General features: G+C 48.4%; 2 protein-coding genes across 7 annotated transcripts in view; one reads left to right on the plus strand and one right to left on the minus strand.

Annotated features, from left to right (window-relative positions):
- Nucleotides 1–21,410, minus strand: part of LOC122567954 (homeobox protein homothorax) — a 499,979-nt gene that overhangs the window by 195,434 nt on the left and 283,135 nt on the right. For all 5 annotated transcript variants that reach the window (XM_043727144.1, XM_043727142.1, XM_043727145.1 and 2 more), the window contains one exon: nucleotides 1,904–2,052. In XM_043727144.1, the coding sequence (XP_043583079.1) occupies nucleotides 1,904–2,052 (149 nt within the window). The remainder of the gene's footprint in view (nucleotides 1–1,903; nucleotides 2,053–21,410) is intronic.
- Nucleotides 10,994–16,858, plus strand: LOC122567955. 2 transcript variants are annotated; one of them, XM_043727146.1, is made up of 2 exons: nucleotides 10,994–11,254; nucleotides 16,340–16,858. In XM_043727146.1, the coding sequence occupies exons 1-2, from the start codon at nucleotides 11,149–11,151 to the stop codon at nucleotides 16,642–16,644; spliced, it is 411 nt and encodes a 136-aa protein (XP_043583081.1). In that variant the 5' UTR covers nucleotides 10,994–11,148; the 3' UTR covers nucleotides 16,645–16,858. The 2 variants fall into 2 exon arrangements, with proteins under 2 accessions (XP_043583081.1, XP_043583082.1); XM_043727147.1 differs by lacking the exon at nucleotides 10,994–11,254 and adding an exon at nucleotides 16,193–16,268.

The raw sequence follows: 21,410 nt of genomic DNA on the forward strand, positions 1-21,410 counted from the left end.
TCTTTAAGAGACTGCCATTCGAGTGAATACACACTTGGCTCGAGTCAGTTATTCTTTTAAGCCGTAATATGTATCCAGTGCGCCGAATGAATTCTGGTTCATGGTATAGTTGCTTAATCGCTCGTAATAGAGCCGAGACCGTCACGAAAAACCGCTGTAATTTCTGGCAGTGGATATCGCGTAATAGTACAGCCATGGAGTATCAGACTTGCAACGAATTCTGCGAGTATATCCCTAATGAAAATTATTTTTATCTTCTAATCGTAATTATTCATACTTTGGTCGCGTGGTTAGATCGTTGAAAAAACAGGATCCTTTTAATCAATTTTTTAAATTCCATTTCTACCTTCGAGAATCGTTTGTGAATAGTTTTCCGTCACATCGATTGTGTGAACGAAATGTACATGGTGTTCTTCTCGACAAATCAGTGTCATAAACTACACAGCAGATCACACACTTTCGTTTTTATTTTACGTACGATTGGTCGTTTCTGGAATGAATGATATCGGCGTCTTTGCATAAACCATAGATTGTTTATACCAAGAAGGCATTATCATCTTGTCCTGATCTCCCGAGTGAATAATAATTTCCAACGAGTTCTTTGTCTGCTACTCGTGATATCACGTATTACCACTGAATGCTATTCGCGATCCACGATATTTGCGAACTATTCGCCAACTCTAGCGCGAAAGCAGCTAAATAACACTTCGCAAAATCGCCAGCTCAAGCAACCTAAAACGACCGAGTACTTGAAGAGCATCAACACAGAGACACATTCTGGAGTAACATTAAAATCCTTTCAAGCACCGCCGCGTTAGCCTGCTGCAAGCTCTGGAGAACGCGATTAACCGAATAAGAGGAAGGCCGCGCTCGCGGTATCAGGGGGCGAAGCTCGTCTTTTCACGACGCGCGATATCGTCATCGCGCAAACAGCGTATATGCATTAAACCATGAACCCACTATCCCCGACGTCATATCCAATACACGTTGTTAGGGGGTTGGTGAAGCCGGCGCTAGAGAAGCGTGGAGAAAGCGGGGTATCGGGGGACGCGGACGACGTGCTGGTTGCGGGGTGGTTTCGAGGGTAGCTGCCAACCCTCCCCCCCCGGTGCGGTAATGGCATTAACCGAGCTGCAATATGATTACCGCTCTCGCAAGGTAACCTGATCACACCCGAAATCTATGGGGTGTCCGTAGTATGAGGGACAATGTACCGTGCTCCGAATTGCCGCGCGCAACGTTACGCAACCGCGGCCACCGGCAACCAGCGCGCAACATTCTCTCTCTTTCTCTCTCTCTTTTCTCCCTTCCCGGTCCCTTTAATCGCGTTGCGCTTTTTGCGGCTCAGATTACCCGTGAATCATTAGATGGCCGAGGACCCGGTGGGTTACGAGCAGAGGTGGCACCGCGGCCACCGCTCCTTATCTTGGCATTAGGAGATTAGTACGTCCCTTCGCTCTCGAACGCGTTTTTCCGTCTTCGCCTTTGCTTTTTCTTTTTCTCATCGTTCCCCGAGCTTAACTCCAGCGCCGGGTAAAAGCAATTTAGGAAATGTTTCTTTTTGCCGCGACGTTTCGTTGCGTCGTTTATCTTCGCTTCTCGGTTTTAAGCGCCGCTTGATAAGTGAATAATCGTTTGGAAACGATATTTAAACGGATAGGTTTTCACTTGCTTTACTACCGTTATTGCAAGGAAGAAACTTGGGTAGGTTTCTTCCATGTAGGTCACGTTTGTGTACGGTTTGCAATAAGAAGATATACGAGTGAGAGTCAGAGCGATCGTTGACGAAGACGACGAACGACGTCGTTTGTCGTTGCCTGGCGACGCGTGCCAAAGACTCACGGACGGAGAAACGTCATGGAGACGTGCGATACGCGATGAAAGGTATATGCAAAGTACTTACCGTGAGGTGTTGAAACAGCCACGCCCTGAGGATATTGGTCGCGACTTTGGGGAAGATGCCCCTCTTCTTCTGGTTCTTCTTACCCGACGAATCGTCGTCCTCCTCGCCGGTGCCCTCGCCGCTGCCGATACTCGCGTTACTCGCGTCACCTGTAACCAAACGAAATTCGATCACATGAATCTTCTATTAAAGATCACGGAAAAAAGAACCTGGAAATAGAAGAGTCTTCGATCGTATCGTGAACTTGGTCTAAGAACAAACTCTAACAACAATAAAGCTTAACATAGATATAAAAAATTGCAACGACCACTTCGTACGTCACTCTTTTTAGGACCGAAATATATTTCGAATGTATTATCAAGGGTGAGATTTTAAAGTACTTTGAACCACGTCCCGATTTTCGGCGCAAAGTAGACTGAGCGCGATAACTGCCTCACCCTTATGACCGGTTCCCATGCATACAAACACCATTAAGCCACCCGCAATCACCCTGTCCCTCTTTCTCCGGCCGGCCCCCCTAAACGTTCTAGCCCCGATTCCGATGCCGTGCCTCTGCCCCCCACCCCATCCCTCGTTTTCATCCCCTGGCCGCATTAATTCCCCGTCATTTATCAATCTTAGCTTTTTAATTGCACGGTCACCGGGGACTCGAGCAGCGAGACGGTAATGAGAGATATTAAGACGGCTTACGGTCACGCTTTGCCGAAGCAAATATCATTTTTATAAATTATCGGGCCGGAGCCATTTCCAGGTATCCTCCCCGTTCATTTCTATCCCCTTTTTCCGTCAGATCCATTCCTCGCATTAATTAAGAGCCGAGCTGATGAACTCGTCCGGCACTGCCGGCTGCGTGAAAATTGATGCTTCCGAGAAAGCCACTCGATGCTATTTTTCGCGAAGTCAGCATACTATACGATCAGAACTTGTCTAAGTATCACGAAACAACTGGGATCGCTTTTGTTCAGTTACGCATAACGCCAAGGCTATAGCGACGAATCAAACATTCGAAGATTGCAATGTCGGTATCGTTCGGATACGCATCCACCGTAACCATAGTCTTCAACGTTTACTTCTGTAACTAGTAAGTAGAATAGGAACATCCTGGTCAGATACTTGGCCCCATATTCGGAACCAAATCACTCGCTTTCTAAACGAATTCTTCGCTAGAAATTGCACTAAATTCAAGTCGATTATGTACTGGGCTATCGCTCGCTAGGTGGTACATAAAAACAGTAACGAACGATTGAATCGGAGCAGCAGTAAACGCGATCATCAAAATTCAGCTGGCGTATCGGTCGATCGATCTCGTTTGAAACGGCCGGAAGTCCGAGGTTTCCTTTATTCTTATTCCTTTCCCTCTCTCTCTCTCTCTCTCTCTCTCTCTCTCTCTCTCTTTCTCTCTCTGTGGATTGGCGCGGAAGGAGAACGGCAGGCTACTTACGCCGACGGATTATAAATGACCGAGCCTTATCGTGCCGCCCAAGGCCCCGGTTCCCAAGGTTCTATCGTAACAGAGAGATCAGGGTGAGCCTCGGTGCTCCCGGGGGTTTCACGATGACAGGTCGCCCGGGGGCGCCAACCCAATATCGCCACCAACGCCACCACCCCTCGAGAGCCGAGGAACGGTCTCGTGACCGAGATTAACTTTGAATTCGTCCGGCGAAAAGGGTGGCCGGCAGCAGGACGAAAAATTTGTCCGTCGTAGGAGCGGACGGAGCGAAACGGCGGGAGATCGATGGAAATCGGATCCGTGCACGACGTATCTTCGCGTTCGTCGTTCTCTCCGGCAACGATCAAGGGCTGGAGAAAACCGAAGGGAAAAGCGATCGACTTCGATCAGCCTCCGTCGACCACCTGCCATTCGATTTCACCGACGAGATTTCGGATCTGACGGCGTACGGTATTTCACCGTACGGAATAATCGACGAGAGAAACGCGCGAATGTTCAATTAAGAATGGCGAATTCTTTTTGAACGTGTGGCTTTCGAATTACGATCGCCATGGCTAGATCGATAGTAGTAACAGTAATTCAACGGTAATTCGATACATTGCCTGGGAAGCCAATTTATATTATATCCTTGGAGATCGGATAACTGTTTGTCAAGATACGATTTCTATAATCGTTTGTACGTACTACTTCGAAATTAATGTTCATGCGATTTTCTCATTAATAAAGTGACAAATTTTAGGCTGTAAGAAAATTGTATAATAGAACTTAATTACCTGGACTTCGTTTATATTTACTTATCAAACGAAACTTTAGTTGCCGCTCGATTAATTGCGCTACTGGAACTTCTATTACACGGATGTGAAATAATACATAGAAAAGAAAATTGATGAACCCCTATTACATGAACCGCAGTTATATAAATTGTTTGTCTCCCGGCATGTTCCAGTAAGCGTATTTCTACCGCATTTATATTTTTCTGCCCCCATAACGTGACCAGACATGTCTACAATAGGTAAATAACTCTCTCTTCGCTTCAATATATCAAAGATTCACGGAGAAATCTGGTGAATCTACATCTCGGACTAGCCACGATTTATCCTAGAATCGCAAATTGCTTCTAATGTATCTAACTAAATGTAGAAATCAGTGCGATGGAACGTGCAGATAGAACGGGTATAGACCGCGGTGCAGGAAGACTAGGCTCATGCAATCGCGCAATAACGGCCAAGAAATCACGTCATCACAGCGAGCCATCACGGTTGGATTCACAAGGAGCCAGGAGTCTTGGCGTCGATCCGTTTCCCACTCTGGAGTAGGACGCTTGTTTTCGTCCGGGGGACAAGAGAGAGCCGTTCGTGGTGGTCCTTGTGTTCACAGCACAAAAACGACGTTAGGTCCTGTCTCGATTCGTCGTCGACCAGCGTTGTTCCACGGGCTGTAATGGCGAGCCCGTACTGGAGAATAGAGCGGTCTAGAGGCGCGCGGAACGGCCAGCAACCGGCTAACGGAATAACGGAATGGCCAGCGGACCGTCCCCCTGATTGCAGTTAATTTACTCGGTGAATCGAGTTAATGTAGCGTGCCGATCGTACGCTGCCGTTACCGTGCCCTGACGTATCGGTCGAAGAAGCCGTGCTCTCCGGCTCCTGCTCGTCAGGAATTTCTCATTTCCGCGAGAGAGAAACTAATCCCACCGAAAAACGAACCTTCCCATCCTGAGCGGCTACAAGAAACGGAAGACGGACGTCGCGAACTAGACACCAACGCTAAAGAGATACGTTTTCCAAGGAGACGTGGAATGCTCCGATTGTTTTCAGACAGGAAGGAAAAAGATAGAATAATGGAATTACTCGAACTAAGGTTGCGTTCGATCAGAGTTATGTGAAAGAAATACCGTGTCCTATTCATCGACGATAACGTGGACAACGTGTGACAGAGGAACGCACTTTTCAGCACGTGGAATATTTCGAACGTTTTCAGAAACGAGGATGAGAGAATAATGGAAGAAGGTTACGTTTGATTAAAATCGTGTATCGTAAATGCCGACTAATATTCACCGTCGATGATTAAAGCGAGTTGCTTCTTGTTTATATATGTATCGTTTTATCTAAAGCATTAAGGTAACTAGGAATGCTAGGCTAAAGGATACGCATCTAGCGCACGATGCATCTAATTTCCCACCATTCTAGAGCAATTAAGACCCGGCAATTAAAAATGCTGGCAAGGAGAATCCGGTTCTGTATAGTCCGCGCATGTCGTTTCGCAATTTTACATCCGCAGTTTTGCAGATGAACTTCAGCACACGTGAATCAAGGTTCGAACTGCGATACGTATCATCATCGGCGAAGAAAGTACGATGAGATCATAACATGCATCGATTAGGCTTCGATATTTAGATGTTTAAATGTCGCAGTGGAGGGATCGACAGGAACCTAAATACATACATAAAGATTAACATCTTAAAAATGAAGTCTTTGTGGAGTATAATTTAGTCCGAATTAAATCTGTATGGAAAATTACGCATACCGCATTAGCTGAAACTGCATGAATCAGAAAGCTACTCGATACTTAGCCGCACGACCTCGCTACGCTACTATTTAATAACGTTCTCGTTTATAATCCAGCCACGGCGCTATTCACGCGTGACCAACTGCCCACGTCCTGTCGATCATCGAAACCACGTTTGTCTACCTTCCGATCCTAGCCAACGACCAGCCGCCACCCCAATTTGATTCTCGATCGCCTTAAAATACCTGAAACACATTGCGAAAGATTGCGCGAAGCAGAAACAAGTGTCCCCTCGGTGTAACCAGGCAACAGCCATAGGAAATTAAACGCGTGCAGGCATCGGGATGAAATTTAACGCGGCGATAAATTCCAGGGCGGAAAGTCGCGAAAATTGTGGATGGCATGCGCTGGTGCACGCGTGCACGCGCGCCTTCCCTCTACGACGCGTTTACGAGCGACACACAGCGGCCAACGCCATGGTGGGAGCTATATCGTCCTCGTGTTGATTTACCGCGGCGCACCGCGCATTTTTACTGCCACGTTATAGAGATTTAAGTGTAGCCAATTATACGTTTACGCCGTTCCTGTTCCCCCTGGTGCCGGGAACATCGGACGACCAAGAGGATCGTCACGTTCTGGGACCAACGCGGATGCAAGAGAGAACACCGAATTCCCTTCTTTCTCCTTCTTAGCTTCTTTCTTTCGAAAGCTTTCGCGAGTTATATTTAGCCGATGGGTCAAGAATAAGCGAAGTCTCACGTCGGCCTGACTATACGCTATTTCGGGGGGCACGGTGAAAACACGCGGTCTCTACGCCGAACTGGCTGCCATCGGGGAAATAACCTTTTCTGTTTTGGTATTCGTACCGATGATAAGAGACAATATCAAGAGATTGTAGACACATTTTATGAGTATATTACAGTTGCTACAAAAGGTACTGGCACCCTGACCTTCCAATGAAACGTGTTTTTATCAGGTTTATCATTGTTTCTATCGCGTTTCAATTTCGTATCAAATTTTGGTAGACGTATGAGAGTCCTACTAAATGATACGAAATGCAATATTCTTGGACCTAAATAATTAGTATGTAAATTCTATATTAAATTGAGTGGTATGACAATACCTTCCATGGGTATTATGCATATGTACTATACACTGTATGTGTGCTATACGAAACATTTCATTATGCTGTGTTGTAGAAGCAAATATTCAACACCCAGTCACCCTGCGTTTCATATCGCGTATCACGATGCACGTATCTTTATACGGAATAGGATTAACGGTATCAGAAGGAAAGTCGCGTCATATTTTATATCTAAGGCTGGCGAAACAATCGAAGAATGGTTAATTACACTCGGCGATTCGTCTCGCAGTGATAAATACGTTATTCTCTTGAACTGAATGGAGGATACGATGATGATCAGGATGATCACGAGTGGAGTTCATGGGCCTGCAGCGTGTTCGCTTGACCGAGCATCGTGCACGGTGATTCGCCTTTGGAAATAATAAGCCGCGATGACTGTAATAATCGTGATCGAAAACCAATGAGGCGGACGTATGTACGTGATCATTAGCAAAGTTGCGTGCACGAAGAAGATAACAAGGGAGCAACGAGCTTAAACGCTACGATAACACAATAATTCCGATAGAAGCAAGTAGCAATTAGTGTCACGCGTGGTCAATTTTTATCGACGATCGAAAGGGAATCTCATGGTGTTCTGGAAGATGACAGAGACGAGATAAAGAAGCTCGACACCATCGAATACGTCTTCGTCGGAACCGAGAGCTCTACCTCTATTTAGGGTGGCCGTGCGGACTGTCGAAATAAACCGCGCATATGGCCACCGAAAATAAACTCCTTATTCCCATTCCGTCGAACGAACCCTGTTCACTTCAACTCCTCTTCCCTTACTTTACTATCTCTCGTGGTTGTTCGTTCCAGTCTTCGTCCCAGTCTTCGTTCCAGCCGAGCGGATCTGCTTCGAACTCTTTGCAAGTACCAAGCGTAAAGGCGCCGCAACCTTCTGCCTACCAGCGTAGGTAGAGAAACGCATCGGATACCGAGGCATTTATTTGCTGATACGCTAGCTGATACGGCACGCGTAGAATCACGAAGCTCTGGAAAATGTGTCCAAGCAAAAAGCAAGAAGAAACGAAATAAAAAGTATCGTCCTACACGCTCCCATGACTATCGCCATTCGGAGAAAAATGGCTGAAGTCTCCTACGCGATTGAGATGCTCAAGTTATCGAATCTTGGGTTGCTGCTTAACTAATTTCACGGAAGAGGAAAGATAAGAGAACGAAGATGTCGTTCTTCGAAAGATGTTCGACTTAGCAGTGGATGGTAAAATTACAAAGGAAAAAAAAAGTGGTTTAATGGAAAACGCAAGTTTGTGCATTATTTGAGAGTAAATTGCGAGCAGTGTCGCTAAAGTTTGACGAAATATTGGCCCGTTAAAGCCGCGATTTATTTATCGATATTAGAGGATGTGAAATATGAAAGGAGTTAAATCAAGCCCAGCGATGCATATATGTGTATATAGATACGTATATATACATTTCATTTTTCAAAACACATCGTGAACGTCACGCAAAAATAAACGATAAAGAGCGAATGCCGTTAAGTGGAAAATTTAATATCCCATGTTTCTCTATGATGTAATATTTGCAATAAACGTTCGTTGTATTTTCACGCAGTTTTCCACGCACGCATCGAACGTATGAAATAAAGTCGTACCGGTGTATATTTTAGATTCGAACGCTATAAAAATGTGCTTTACTAAAATGTCCGCTCTTATTTTCCTATTTTTTTGTTTTTTTTTTTTTTTTTCAATCTCACGCAACGAACACTTTTTTTCTATCAATAACCATTTCGCTTCTAATTCGATTATCCAAACCAGCACGGCCACTATCCATTAGAGGCGCCATAAACGTCAACGAAAGTTCCAACAATCGCGCCGATATTTCCTCCATATCCGTTTAACAGAAAAAAGAGGGGAAAAAAAGGAAGGGAAAGCTGGAAAAGATCGAACGGCTGTAAGATAAAGTTCGATACGCCATCTCGACCGGGGGGAGGAAAGGATCGTTCGCGTGGTTGAAAATCACGAAAGGGGTCAACGCACCAAAACACGCTTATTCTCGTTCGTTCAGAACGGCCTCGACCAGTTATACTAGCACGACCAAAGCGAGAGAAGGAGAGTGCAGGTTCCCTGTTCACCGATTCCGAAACTATTTTCGGCGATGAAATGCAGCTCGACGGATCGTAGCCCACCTCCCGCATCCCTCTCTACTTTCCACTGGTGGTTGACTCCCACCCCCATTTTTTTTCCTCCACGGCCAGCGGAGGTGGATTTCTCGTGTCGCCCTTGCGCTAAGATCGCCACGGTCGATTTCCCGTGGCGCGCTTGTATCACGACTGACACGGACAGGCCGCTTAATCCGAGAATCTGCTTAACCAAAAGATTAATTGGCGATTGTGAGAGAGATGAGGCGCGATGAGGAGTCTGCCCTGTCGCGGTGACGGCGTCCCGCGGCAACGAAATCGGCCCGCGTCGGCGTCGCGCGGCGGCAGCCAACGGCGAGCACGCTTTGTAGGAGTTTGTCTTACAAATGAGCCGAGCGACGGGGATAATTTAGTACGCAGCGGCCGCGCGCGTTAACCTTTCGCTGCGCGACACTTGGACGCGCTCGTTACGCTTTGCTTACCACGCGGCTGGCTATGCCTTATTCGGTGCGAACGATCGCGAGCAGATCTCACGGTTCGATTATATGCGAAGAAAGAAAGTGGTACGCGACGACACGTCGCGTCCTGGAGAAAACGTTCGGTAGGATTCTGGTTTACTCTTTGTATAGAGAGAGAATCGTTGGAGACTTTAAAGAAATTCAAGTTGGAAAAGTTATTCCAAGAGTTGGACACGTTCATCGCTGATCGCATTCTCTGACAGCTTTTGTAGAAAATTTATCTCTCCATCGTAGAACTTTAAGTAAATCATTCGAAAATCTATTTTTCGTAGCCACATGATTATGGAAGATAATAATAATGAAATGTGGAACATTTAAAATTCTCGTGTTCTTTATATCTTAGGTAGAGGTATATTACGAGGTATATATAACGACCAAATATTTGAAGTGAAATGAGGAAAAGCAGACACGTTTTGTAATTATTCGTAGGATATTTTAATTGAGAAGAGTGCTATACGTTAATCGTACTAAGATATATATCGTTGCTCGTCTAATGAAACTTTTGTCTACTATGAACCATTGATGGCTCGCGATAGAGAAAATAGTTTTCGATTGCGTAACGTACAGAGATGTAGCAGTCAATTCGTCGAAAAGGAGAGACTCTACTTTTGTAAAATTCCTGCAACCACGGTGACGCAAGACACGTCGTCGAAAACCGAACGTAGAGACGAAAATACCGACGTATCGTCGTCGCGGGGCGAGGAGGAACACGAGTCGAAGGGAAGAAAGAACCAGCGATGACACCGAATTTGTCCGAATTAATGTCTCGGAGTAATATCTGGAAGTCTCTCATTTCGAGCGAAGCTGCATCTTCTTTTGTTCGTTTTGGATTTCCGAAAGCGACTACAGAAACGTGGGGGAGATGTTGAATCGAACGAGTGATTTCGAGTAATTGTTTACACGAACTTGGGAAAACGGCGCGCGAAGCGACGAGCGCGTCAAAGTGGTCGAAAGAGAAACACGTATTTTTCGACACCTGACGCAGCTCGTCAACGATGAACGTCGTACGCTCGCCACTTATTTACCGAGTCAAAATAGAAAGTATTAATAGGTCTCGTAAAAGAGGGTCCTGCGTCTTCATTCCACGAAATTATTTGGCACTTCTCGCGGTGGTCGAACGCGTTCAACCATGACTTTTCCGAAACGAATCGCCAACGTAACCGAATCCATTTCCCAATCTCATAACATCCCCTTGCGCAACGTTTTTAAACTTTCCATCCAAAACATTTCGAAACACGAGAGCGCAATTTATTCTTAGACCTGCTCTCACACGCGCGCCTCTTAAATAAAGAAACTCTCCGGCCAACCACACCTTCCTTCCATTTCCATCGTCTCATCCGTTAAAGAATAAGAAGAAAGAAAAGAAAAAAAAAGAAGACCCGTTGCAAAACAGCCAAGAAAATCCATCCATACGAAAGAAGGGAAAAGAAGGCGGTCGGGGACAAGCGTTGGATCGCAGCGCGCGAAAGGCGAGGAACGAACGAGCGAGCGAGTCGAGCGGTTGATTGAGACATCGACGGAGCAGCTGTGACAGTTATCTGATTCATGGACATGCCGAGTATATTTTATGCCGTACGACCTATGAATACAGATCGATCGGACGCGGGACAGCGGTGGCCGTGGCGGCTCGACTGGCCCGAGGAGATCATAGGTACCTCCGCGTATATGGATATATCAATTACGCGCGCGTACGCGGACCAAGCCGTGCCGCAGCACGTACTCACGCGAAGAAGCTACGCGGCCGAGCAACGATGCAACGAGCGCGTCGCGTTAGACGGAACCGCGCGGCGGGGAACATCGCATTACGATTCATCAGGCGTCCGGGTACCAGTTCCGCGAGGATCCGCGGAGATACTTATCCGGTAACAATCTACGTGATAAATCGCCGATTTGTATCGACGCATCGTGTTGTCCTCCGATACGAAATGACGCGGCGTAAATCGCCTCGCGATCCAGCCGCTCTCGACCTCTTCTCCTCGTCTTCGTCGTCCTCGGCGGTCGATTACGATTACGTTCGTCGTGATCGCGCAGCGTGCAGACGATACAGGGGATTACGGAACGCGTGTAGCGTGTGGGAAAGCGATATCGGATCGGTCGGAGAGAAAGTCGAACGTTGGCGGAAGAGACTCCGTCGAACTAATCTGCTCTGGTCCCGGCTAACGCATCGTTCGCGTGCACGGATATTCGGCGGCAAGACGAATCCTCGTCAGACGCGGCCGCATTAACATAAAAGTCGCGACACAGATTTATCGTGGCGAGTAAATAACGATCGTCAGCGGGAAACGACGCGCGGAGCTCGTTGCGCAACCACCGAAGGCGCCTCGGTTAACGCGAGCATTAGCCATGGCGGTAACGCGCCGCGTCAGGAATCGCGTAATTGCGCGCGTGCAAAAGAAAACGAAAAAGAAAAAAAAAAGAAACGAGTCGACCGCAGACGCCAGAGAATTTTGTATTTCGTTCGTTTCGTGTACCCACCGTAAGACGTTGGAACGATCGTAACAAATGCAAATCGAGGTGACGCGATTCGAATCTGGACTTGCGTCCGATTCTCTGACAGATAGGTAGTTGATGTCATCTTGGAACGTCCAGCTGGCGTCAAAAGCCATCAGCTCGAATGGCAATGCAGTCGTTGAACGTTAGCGCGGAACGTGAAATGGAACGAGAAACGTAGAAACGCGAAAGGGAGATATCAACGTGGCCGATGCTGGCAGCCAGGCACGTACGGAGATTGCACTAATTAATGCCACGGGACCGAGAGGCCGACGCTGCGGACTCGCTGATGTGCTGCCGCTAGGAACGACGCTGTTACTATGATAATTACCGGCAGAACGTGAGGCTCCGTCTTAATTGGGACTACCGGAGCGAATTAATAACGCGACACCAACGATGACCCGTTTCGCGACACCTCCTACAGCTTCTCGATTGCTCGCTTCCGATTAGTTATCGTCGATGGGAACGTCACCGGTTGACGTTCATTAAGGGAACGCAATTTCTATGCTAAAGGACGTTCGATCGGGATTCGTGGTTACTTGATAATGGAACGAGGCAAACATGGATCAAAGAAAATTGCAGAGATAATGCACGATATAAATTACAACGTAGGACGAAAAAAATGTAAGATTTGATCGCAGAGAAGTAGGAAACCGCTCAACTTCGTCGGGGCTAATCGTTTGAACTTTGAAAAATTAAGCGTCGATCATAAGGTATACTAGCTCGAAATGAAAAAAAAAAATTTTAAGTAGATTAATTTCGCGGATAGAAATTTTAAAACACTTCTGGCTAAAAGTTTACTTTGCTTTCTCAAGCGGAGACGGACATCCGCGGAAGAGGCAGTAAAATCGGTCGTATGAGCGGAAACTTAACGCGTGGTAGAAATAAAAGCGTTAATGGCGATGCGCCACCGGTAGATACGTCGGGACGCCGTTTTCGTCGTTTTCTTCTCCGTCTGCTCCGACTTCTCTGTTGGTTGACGTACGCGGGATGGCTTTCGGGTACATGTGACGAGCACGTGTCTCGAACTGGTACGTATCGGCTTTCGTCTTGGAATTAGTAAGCGGGTAGAGAGAGATAGAGAGTTTTCGCGGCCGGCGACGGAAGGGAAGCGGCAGGCAGCTCTACTTTTTGTCACCGTGTGCGGCGTCGCGACGCGTTTAAACTTTTCGTCATGCATCACGACGCGTTAACTCCCGTTTATTTCCAGTTGGAACCCTCTGCCACATATTTATAACCTAATCGGGTGCGAACGCGTCGAAACTCCCCCTCGAACGTCGACTATATTTACGTTACGTCGCCGTAGAAAATTTTGAAATTCGTATCGAACGTGAAGAAACTCGACCGATTCCACCGACTTTCTTCGTGGCAATTAGCGCGTTGCTCGTGGCCGAGGCGTCCCATTAACCGGCTAATTAACTCGACGAATGAAACACCGACGACGGAGAGTCGCGGACCTTAATATCGACGATCTATCAAGCCGACTAGAAATTTAACCGTGACGTCGTATTCACACGGCCGACCGCGTGCACGGCATCAGCATGCAAATACGAAACTCGGTGCAATAGCGAGCACAGTTCTTGCCCGACAGACGCGAGACAGTGCCACGAAGGGAACGAAGGGAGAGAAACGCGGAGAGGAGCTCAAGAGAAATGGGCGCCGGTGGCCAGTAATGAGCCAGAAAACTGGCGACAGCTACGCTATGCCCTCTATATCCTATCCCAACGAGACGAGGCGCGATATTGTGCGACGTTCTCTCGCATCTAACTCTCGCACACGGCCGCGTCTCTGTTCCTTCGCAGTACGTACACACGGTGCGTTCTCGCTGGTGTGCCGGTGCACGCGCGGGCCCATAACTCACTGCGACTGGCCCGCAGGCCCGTCTTGTTAGCGCCCCGCAGAAACCGAACTGAGGACCTCTCCTAACTATGATACCGTCTGTTCCACCGATATACGCAGCCCGCTCGAGGGACGAGTCGAGGGACGACGATTCACGATGAGAGGAGCAACAGAAGAAAAACGAGAAATAGACGCGAGTAGAAGAGGCAAAGGGGGGGTAACGGAGGGAAAGAGATAGAATAAGAAGAATAAGGGCATATATACAAAGACGTGGTTAGAAGCGAGTACGTGGAAGTAGGATAGAAGATCGAAAGTGGAGGAAAGCGAAAGAGGAAGAAGTCAAGATATAGCCTCTTGCTCTTCCGATCCTCTGACTCCGCCAACGCGCATAAATGCATAGCTATCTCCGACCGCATCTTCCCCGGCGGAACGACCGAACGAAAAGAGCGCGTTATCGGTACTTCGACCTGATAAATCCCCCCGAAAGAATAATGAGTCGACATTATTCATGCTGACCCGTCAGCGTCGCTCGACCGGTCCACCGCGTTGGCCTTTCTCTCTCTCTCTCTCTCTCTCTCTCTCTCTCTCTTTCTCGCTCCCTTTGCCTGGAGCCGGCGCGAGTTTTCGACGCATCGCCATTAGGAGTTCCCGACAACGAGCATCGGGAGAATCCGACCGGTAGAATCGGGCCGGACGATATTAGGAGGCCGCTTAGCTGGATCAACTGGAATTCAGCCGGGGTACCGGGCCTCGTTTCGGAGGCCACGAAGGGGGCGGCGGATCCGTCGGCACCGTTTGGTCGATAGAGGACTGCCTGTGAGACTTTTCGTATCAACGACCACGCGGGATCGTAAATTATCCAGGAGCACGGAAGGAGAACGCTGCCTGTAATGTCGCGTGCTCACGACGACGAAGATCGTTGTTTGAGAACGTTGTCAGGGGAATGGGACAGCCTTCCTACGAATTCGCCACGACACGTGTTGTTAACGTTAATGGCACCGTGACACTCTTCCCTGTCAACGGGAGAATGCCTTTTACGCGGCGTGGCTTGTTTGTCGGCAGATATGGATAATATAGAATCTAGATAGAGAAACGATTTCAGATAAACGGGTGCAACGATCTCTCACAGAGTTTGTCTTCCGTATGTTCACATATTCGCGTAACGTATATTCTGGCGAAATTATTTATCGTCTCCAGTTGATTACAAATCGTACGATTCGCCGAATCGAAAGTCGAAGAATATTGGAGTCGACGGGAATAGATTTGCAGAACGCAGCCGTCCGACGGTTGTAACTGTTCCGATGCAATTTCCGCTTTCGCCAGAAACAAAACTCCTGTTCGCGTTGGATATTACGGCACCGGCTAGAGTGCGGAATCGTTGCCGCGGCTCCGCATCTATCTGTGACACGTTGAGTGACACGTTTAGCACGCGCGTCCGTTTTATTACGGTCCCGGTTTCGCGTCCCCCTTCGCGCGATCCTGGCCGCGGCTCTCCATCCAATTTCATCGTACAATAAAACACGTGGCGACAAATTCGCTGCTCGGCAATCACGATCGAAACCAGCCCGGCAGTCACGAGTCTCCCCCGCGCTCCGCGACGATGATGACGCGACTTTGCGGTCCGCTCGGCAGGGCTTTAATTTCCCATAAAACCGTCGATAACTTTGCCAACGCTGTAAATGTGATTTACGCGCGCCGTTTCCATTTCCGTGAATTCCACCAGCCGGAGAACGTTTCGCAAACGTGTTTTTCTCTCGTGCGTTTCCCGATAGATAGACGGACAGGGGACCTTCGATTTTCCGCTGGACGTCGAAGACAAGTTTCATTATCGATTCGGTAACCTAGGCGGCCACTAGAGTTTCTTGAGTTCGACAGAGAGATAGAGGAGAGAGAGAGAGGGAGAGAGAGAGAGAGAGAGAAAGAGAGAGGTTTGAAGGATCAGAAAGATGACGCGAGGGGGAGTCGAACGACGACGTACAAAAAGCTAGTTTGTTGCCCGCTCGCCTTTTGGACGCGTCGCGTTATTTAGTGGCGAGCCTCGTCTCAACTCGCTTAAGTGCTCCGGTGACTTACATCCCTTTGGGGCAAGGGCGCGCTAAGGGGGCGTGACCGTGTACCGTCCCGTCAGGGATCGGACGTATAATGGAAAGTTTGTCGAAAGCGGGAAAGGGCGGCTCGGTTCGCGTCCGTCGGCCAAAATAACGAGTAGATTTCTTCGGGTACATAGAAGTAGAGAAACTTCTCAAATAAATTCGCTTGTCTTGTGTCTTAAATAGAACTTGTCGCTTTCAAAAATATGGCAATTCTTTGGAATGTTTGATCATTCGATTGTAAAGGTAAGGAGGGGGAGTGTACAAAAGAGATGAGACATTTTTTATACATGCTGGAAATATAAATGATCTTGCAGGTCGCAGAAGCAGGCGCGAAAGAGGTGCTTTATGGAACAGTTTGTACCGATATCGAATGCCTGCTCGAATCTCGAGGGTCCTTGGTCGGAAAACAGCACGGTACCAAGTTCAGGCCGGTACTTACGATCAACTGGCGCAGCGAAGCATCGCTGGCGATACATCATCCGGAGAGCGCTTATCTCTCCCGGATCTGCTATCTCGTTGGACCCCCGTCCTATCGAACAATGCCGCGCACGAGATATACCTTGCTCGCAAGAGATCGTGGCCGGGCTGCTGTGCATCGCGACACGCTTTATGCCATTGAAATTTTTCCACGACGCACACGCGATCCTTAAAGCCGACGAGCAACGGAATAAAACGAGTATCGACAGAAATAAGAAACTCACCCTTCAAATTTTCAACTTGTTAGGAGAAGAAAGTTTCCGATACAGAGAGCAAAGTGTTTTGTCAACTAGTGAATTTATGGCGGAATATTTTATTCGTAATTCCACATTTTCCGAGGCATTGTATAAAACATAGGGTGTTCCATTTAAAAAAGAACAGCGTTGCCTTCAAAAATAATGAAATGCTGTCAACAGACGCGAAACTAGACAGCCTTGGTACAGAACGTTTTACATGTGCGAGATAAATAATTTCCCACGTAAAGGTGTATACTAACGATTTATACTCTCCTCTCCTAAATCACAACAAAGCAATCTGTCCGAGATATTACTTCAAGAATCGTTGCAAATCGTTCGACCAACAGGAACATTTAAGAAACCTTTCTCAACGTATCGTAATACCACGGAATCTACACGAAAAGGCTAACAAAATATGCCACGTATTGCTGTAGCAGAATTTCAGAATTACAAGTTCCTAGATCGAAACTTGGGTTCAAACTTCCTGCACGCTTTCTCACGTTCCAAATATCCCCATCCGTCTGCGTGACGTATTATAAAATCGAATACCACGAGCGAAGCTGCGAAGCCATTCGGCAAATAACAGTGCACCGCAGCGGTGCACCGCGCAAAGTACCAAAAGGTTAATAAGAAACAACGGTGTGCGCCGTGGTTTCAAGGAGTTCAGAGAACGACGTCCATCAGCGGCGGCGTGTACGCGCGCTCGATGATCTCGGCGGCCCTTGGCCGTACCTTGCGCTTCCCACCGACGTGCCCTAATACGAGCGGCGTACGCAGGAAACACCGACAATCGTCCTCGGCGGCTGCAGCGTGCCCGGCACCGGCAGAGAATCGCATAAGGGGAAGCCGTGAATGGCGCGATTCGAGAGCTACCTGGAATCCGCGACAGCCGTCTAATCAGCGCGGCGCGATTATTATCTCCATTTTAAGCATACGCGGAACGTCTTGCGGCGCATAGAGGAGGCCATATACAAGCGCCTAATATGGCGGTCCGTCTCATTGGCTGCCTTAGGTGGATACAGATCGTTCCCCGGCTATTCGAGAGACCGCGTCTCTCTTTCTCTTTCCATCTTGGTGGATACGCGCCGGCTTCGTAAGCGCGAGAGTCGTCTTAACACAACCTCGCACACATGTTCCGGCACGGCGAAGGTGGGAGAGAGGTGCTGAACATCCGAGACGAGGGAGGGGAGAGGACAGAAGTTAGGGGAGGGCCCCCGTGTGCTTGGGATGGAGGCAGCATTCCATCAAACCAGACTCCATCTTATGTACGTCTAAACCCCAGGCAACGTATCTCCATTCTATCTCCTTTCCGCGCCCGTCCCCGATCCATCCGTCCTCCTTCCGCTCCTCTCTCAATTCTGATCGAACGCTGCTCCATCCGCGGCTGCCTCGTTTTTTATGAACACCGTGTAAAGCCTGCGCGGGATCAAGGGACCGCCGATCGAGAGGATGAGCAGAATAACGTGTTCGTCTCGAACGGAGCAGTCGGCGATTAGTTTCTATTATTTTCGTACGGTTGGGGAACGAAGCGATACGAAGTGAAACTGTTGAAATTTAAACAAACGACTGAAAGAAGTGGAAACGGTGGGACGCGTGTTCTACTTGAATTCTTCTCGAGACGTCAGAATTGATATTCCGTGTCAACAACAAGGGCATCAGTCTTCGTGGATGCGAGAAAGGTCGACGACGCGACGGCGAATGGGCGCGTTGACGTGTCCCGATGGATGCATTTTTAACGGCACGAAAATAGCGGCAAAAACGCGGCGTTCGGCTTCGTTGCCGCGGAGAAGAGCCCACGGAGTTCATCGCAGACAAAACAGCGACAGCTGCGACAAAAACGAGCACGATGTAAACGGCCACGACGACACGGTGTCGGAACCGAATTTCATGTCCCCTTCTTTCCACTGTGTTTCATTTGAATCCTCGCGTCCCTCCCTTGGCGTGCACCTTCAAAGCGGTGTGTAAGAGTACATATAAAGTCTAGCGCCGGTTCCCGTTCGTTTCGCGTCACACGACTATTGGAACCGCGCGTCTCTCACTGGCAAACGTTGTAATCGCCAAGTCTCGGCCCTCTGCTAAACGTCAACGGGCAAAGTGAACCAAAGTTGGCGCATAATAGCGCGTAAAAAGCCCGTGATTATTCAGTCTGAAATATCGCCACTCTCTATCTGTTCCCTTTCGTTCCTTTATCATCGTTAAAGTAGATCCGTGAAAACCGAAACAGTGGATTGTTAGCGCTCCTAACATTTCGCCACGAAACGAGGATAGATTTCGCGTGATCATAGGATATACCTGGACCGAGCAAAATACACTCGTCGAAGGCGCGGGGCCAGGTACACGCGTCCATGGATCTAGAAGTCGCCGAGGTCAGGCACACTCGCAACGACACGACAACGATATCGACACCCGGCTCGGCTCGTAAACCTAACCCCTTATGGCGACGGCGAGTACGTGGCTCGCACGGCACGTCGCTATCTCACGAGAGGCCGAAACGAGTGAACCCGCGTGAAAGAAGGAGGGAAGAGAGCTCGCGCTGGCCGATATGTAGATAGAAGAAGTAGGTGTACAGTATGTAACGTCGCTCGGGAGACCCGTTGCGTGGGCGAGACCTTCCGTTACTTTACGATTATTTTAGCACGGCTGTCCCGACTTGATGTCGCTGAAATCGCAGCAGAAAAACGTCGTGGGGAAAACACGAGGAAAGATGATCGTTTACGACGGATTGGATGTCCCGCGGGATAATCGATGCTCCGTGATCCAGCGAATTTTATTCGAACGTTCGGCTAACTGTAAAAACTGTGTGTCTCTCGAGTTATGCTAGGATAAGGAAATTGGCTGCTTCGCGCGGAACGTCCAAGTGCTTGTTATCCGTCGATAAATTCTCCGGTACCTGATTGTCTAGAGCGAGTCCCTTGAATTATTTAAATCTTATTTCTACAGAGGCGAGCTTCAAGGACCGATAAAATTTATCGAACAAGAGATAGACAATTATGATATAGGATAGAGTAGACGGAAAATCGTACGACCTCGTGAATGGATAAGTATTCAGATTGCATTCGCATTAGCACCGTTTTTACGACGAGCGCTACGCGATAGAGACGAAGTAAATCCGGACGACCTTCGACGGACGCGTCTCGCAAGCCTCGCGGTTGCGAAATATCGTCGATACTGTTCGTATATGTAACCGTTTGATTAACTATACCGAGATGCTGGAGAAACTATTGAATGGGATCTTCCATCCAGGACGTTGATCCTTGACGTGTCAACGTTCTGTAAGAACGATTACATAAAAGCTATTTCGGTGCCGCGACCCCTGTCTCTCTCGTGATTAATGAAAGCGACGAATTTATAAACGTTCCGATTCTGAACAGGCAAGGTCATTACCTTGCTATTTTAATCGGCATCTCGAGGTCGTGTTTCTTTAAAGGAACACATTTCGATCGACCGATTACACGAAACGAGGGACGAAATCGTAGAAAATTGCTGGAAGTTAACCGATGCACGACAGCAGGGCTACACGAAGGCTTGCAGACCGCGAAATGAATATTCAGCTGTATCGAAAAACGCACCGGCGTGTACCCGGTACTTTTCCCGGTATCGCGTCGCGAGATGATCGACCATGTAAACCGATCGAAGGGGAATTTGCATCGAGTTTCAGCGCGGCAATTTGTACCGGCGCGAATAACTGCGCAGGGAATGCGAAAAGAGCGACGGCAAGGTAACGACGACTTCTCCGTCGTCCTCGTGTATGTAAATGCGCGGAGGCACCTGCAGTGATAAATTGATTATCCCTGTTGCCCGTGCCCCCTCGCCTCTCGCCGTCGAGGACCCGATGGAACAACGCAGCCGCTCTCGATCGGCCGGAGCCTGGATCGCATTATAATAAATACATAATATCGGTACTTTACATGTTGCGCGGCCAAGAGACCTAAAGAACGCCGGTAAGTGGTGGCCTCCGGCGAGGACCGTGCAATTTTGAGAATTTTTTACGCCGCCTACGATGCAACAACGTCCGCGAATATAAATATGCACACGGTGCTCCAGATGGTAGCTGTCTTCCATTACCACGCCCCCGATTTTCTGGATTCCCTTAATGCATAGAACGCTGTACTATTTCATCGATATTGGCATCTTTATCGGCGACCAGCTAGCCTCGTCGATATAAAATCGCTGGGATTTCGTGTTTCGAGATCGAACGAGGCTCTCCTCGATACACGATGCCAAAGTGCCACGTAGAAGCGTGTTACACGAACGAGAGAACAGGGACGGGTTACGGTTCTCTGTCAGGGATGCAGAGGGAGAAGAGCAGGAGGAGGAAGAGGAGGAGGAGGAGGAGGAGGAGGAGAAAGCGGAATCGCATTGTTTCTCTTGTCGTGGCAATCCGTTTGTCGGAGCACTCCAGTCGAGCGTTCTCATTCGCCCTTCTACTCCGTCTAGTCTCATCGTCCAGCTCCGGCTTCTCCACGTCCGTGCTCTCGTCGAGTGCTTGGACTTCTCAACCACCCTCGAATCGACCCTCCAAGCAGCAACGGAAAGTCCCCCCCGGCCATGCACGCGCACCCTCCAAACGCCGACAATTAGTTTCCCATTGACCTATACCGCGGACCCCTTCGTGGTACGGCTTTGCGAAAGAATTAAACCAGAACAACAAACAAACAGAGAAGCGATTACT

Source organism: Bombus pyrosoma, linkage group LG5 (genome assembly GCF_014825855.1).
Source record: "Bombus pyrosoma isolate SC7728 linkage group LG5, ASM1482585v1, whole genome shotgun sequence".
Classification (NCBI taxonomy): domain Eukaryota; kingdom Metazoa; phylum Arthropoda; class Insecta; order Hymenoptera; family Apidae; genus Bombus; species Bombus pyrosoma.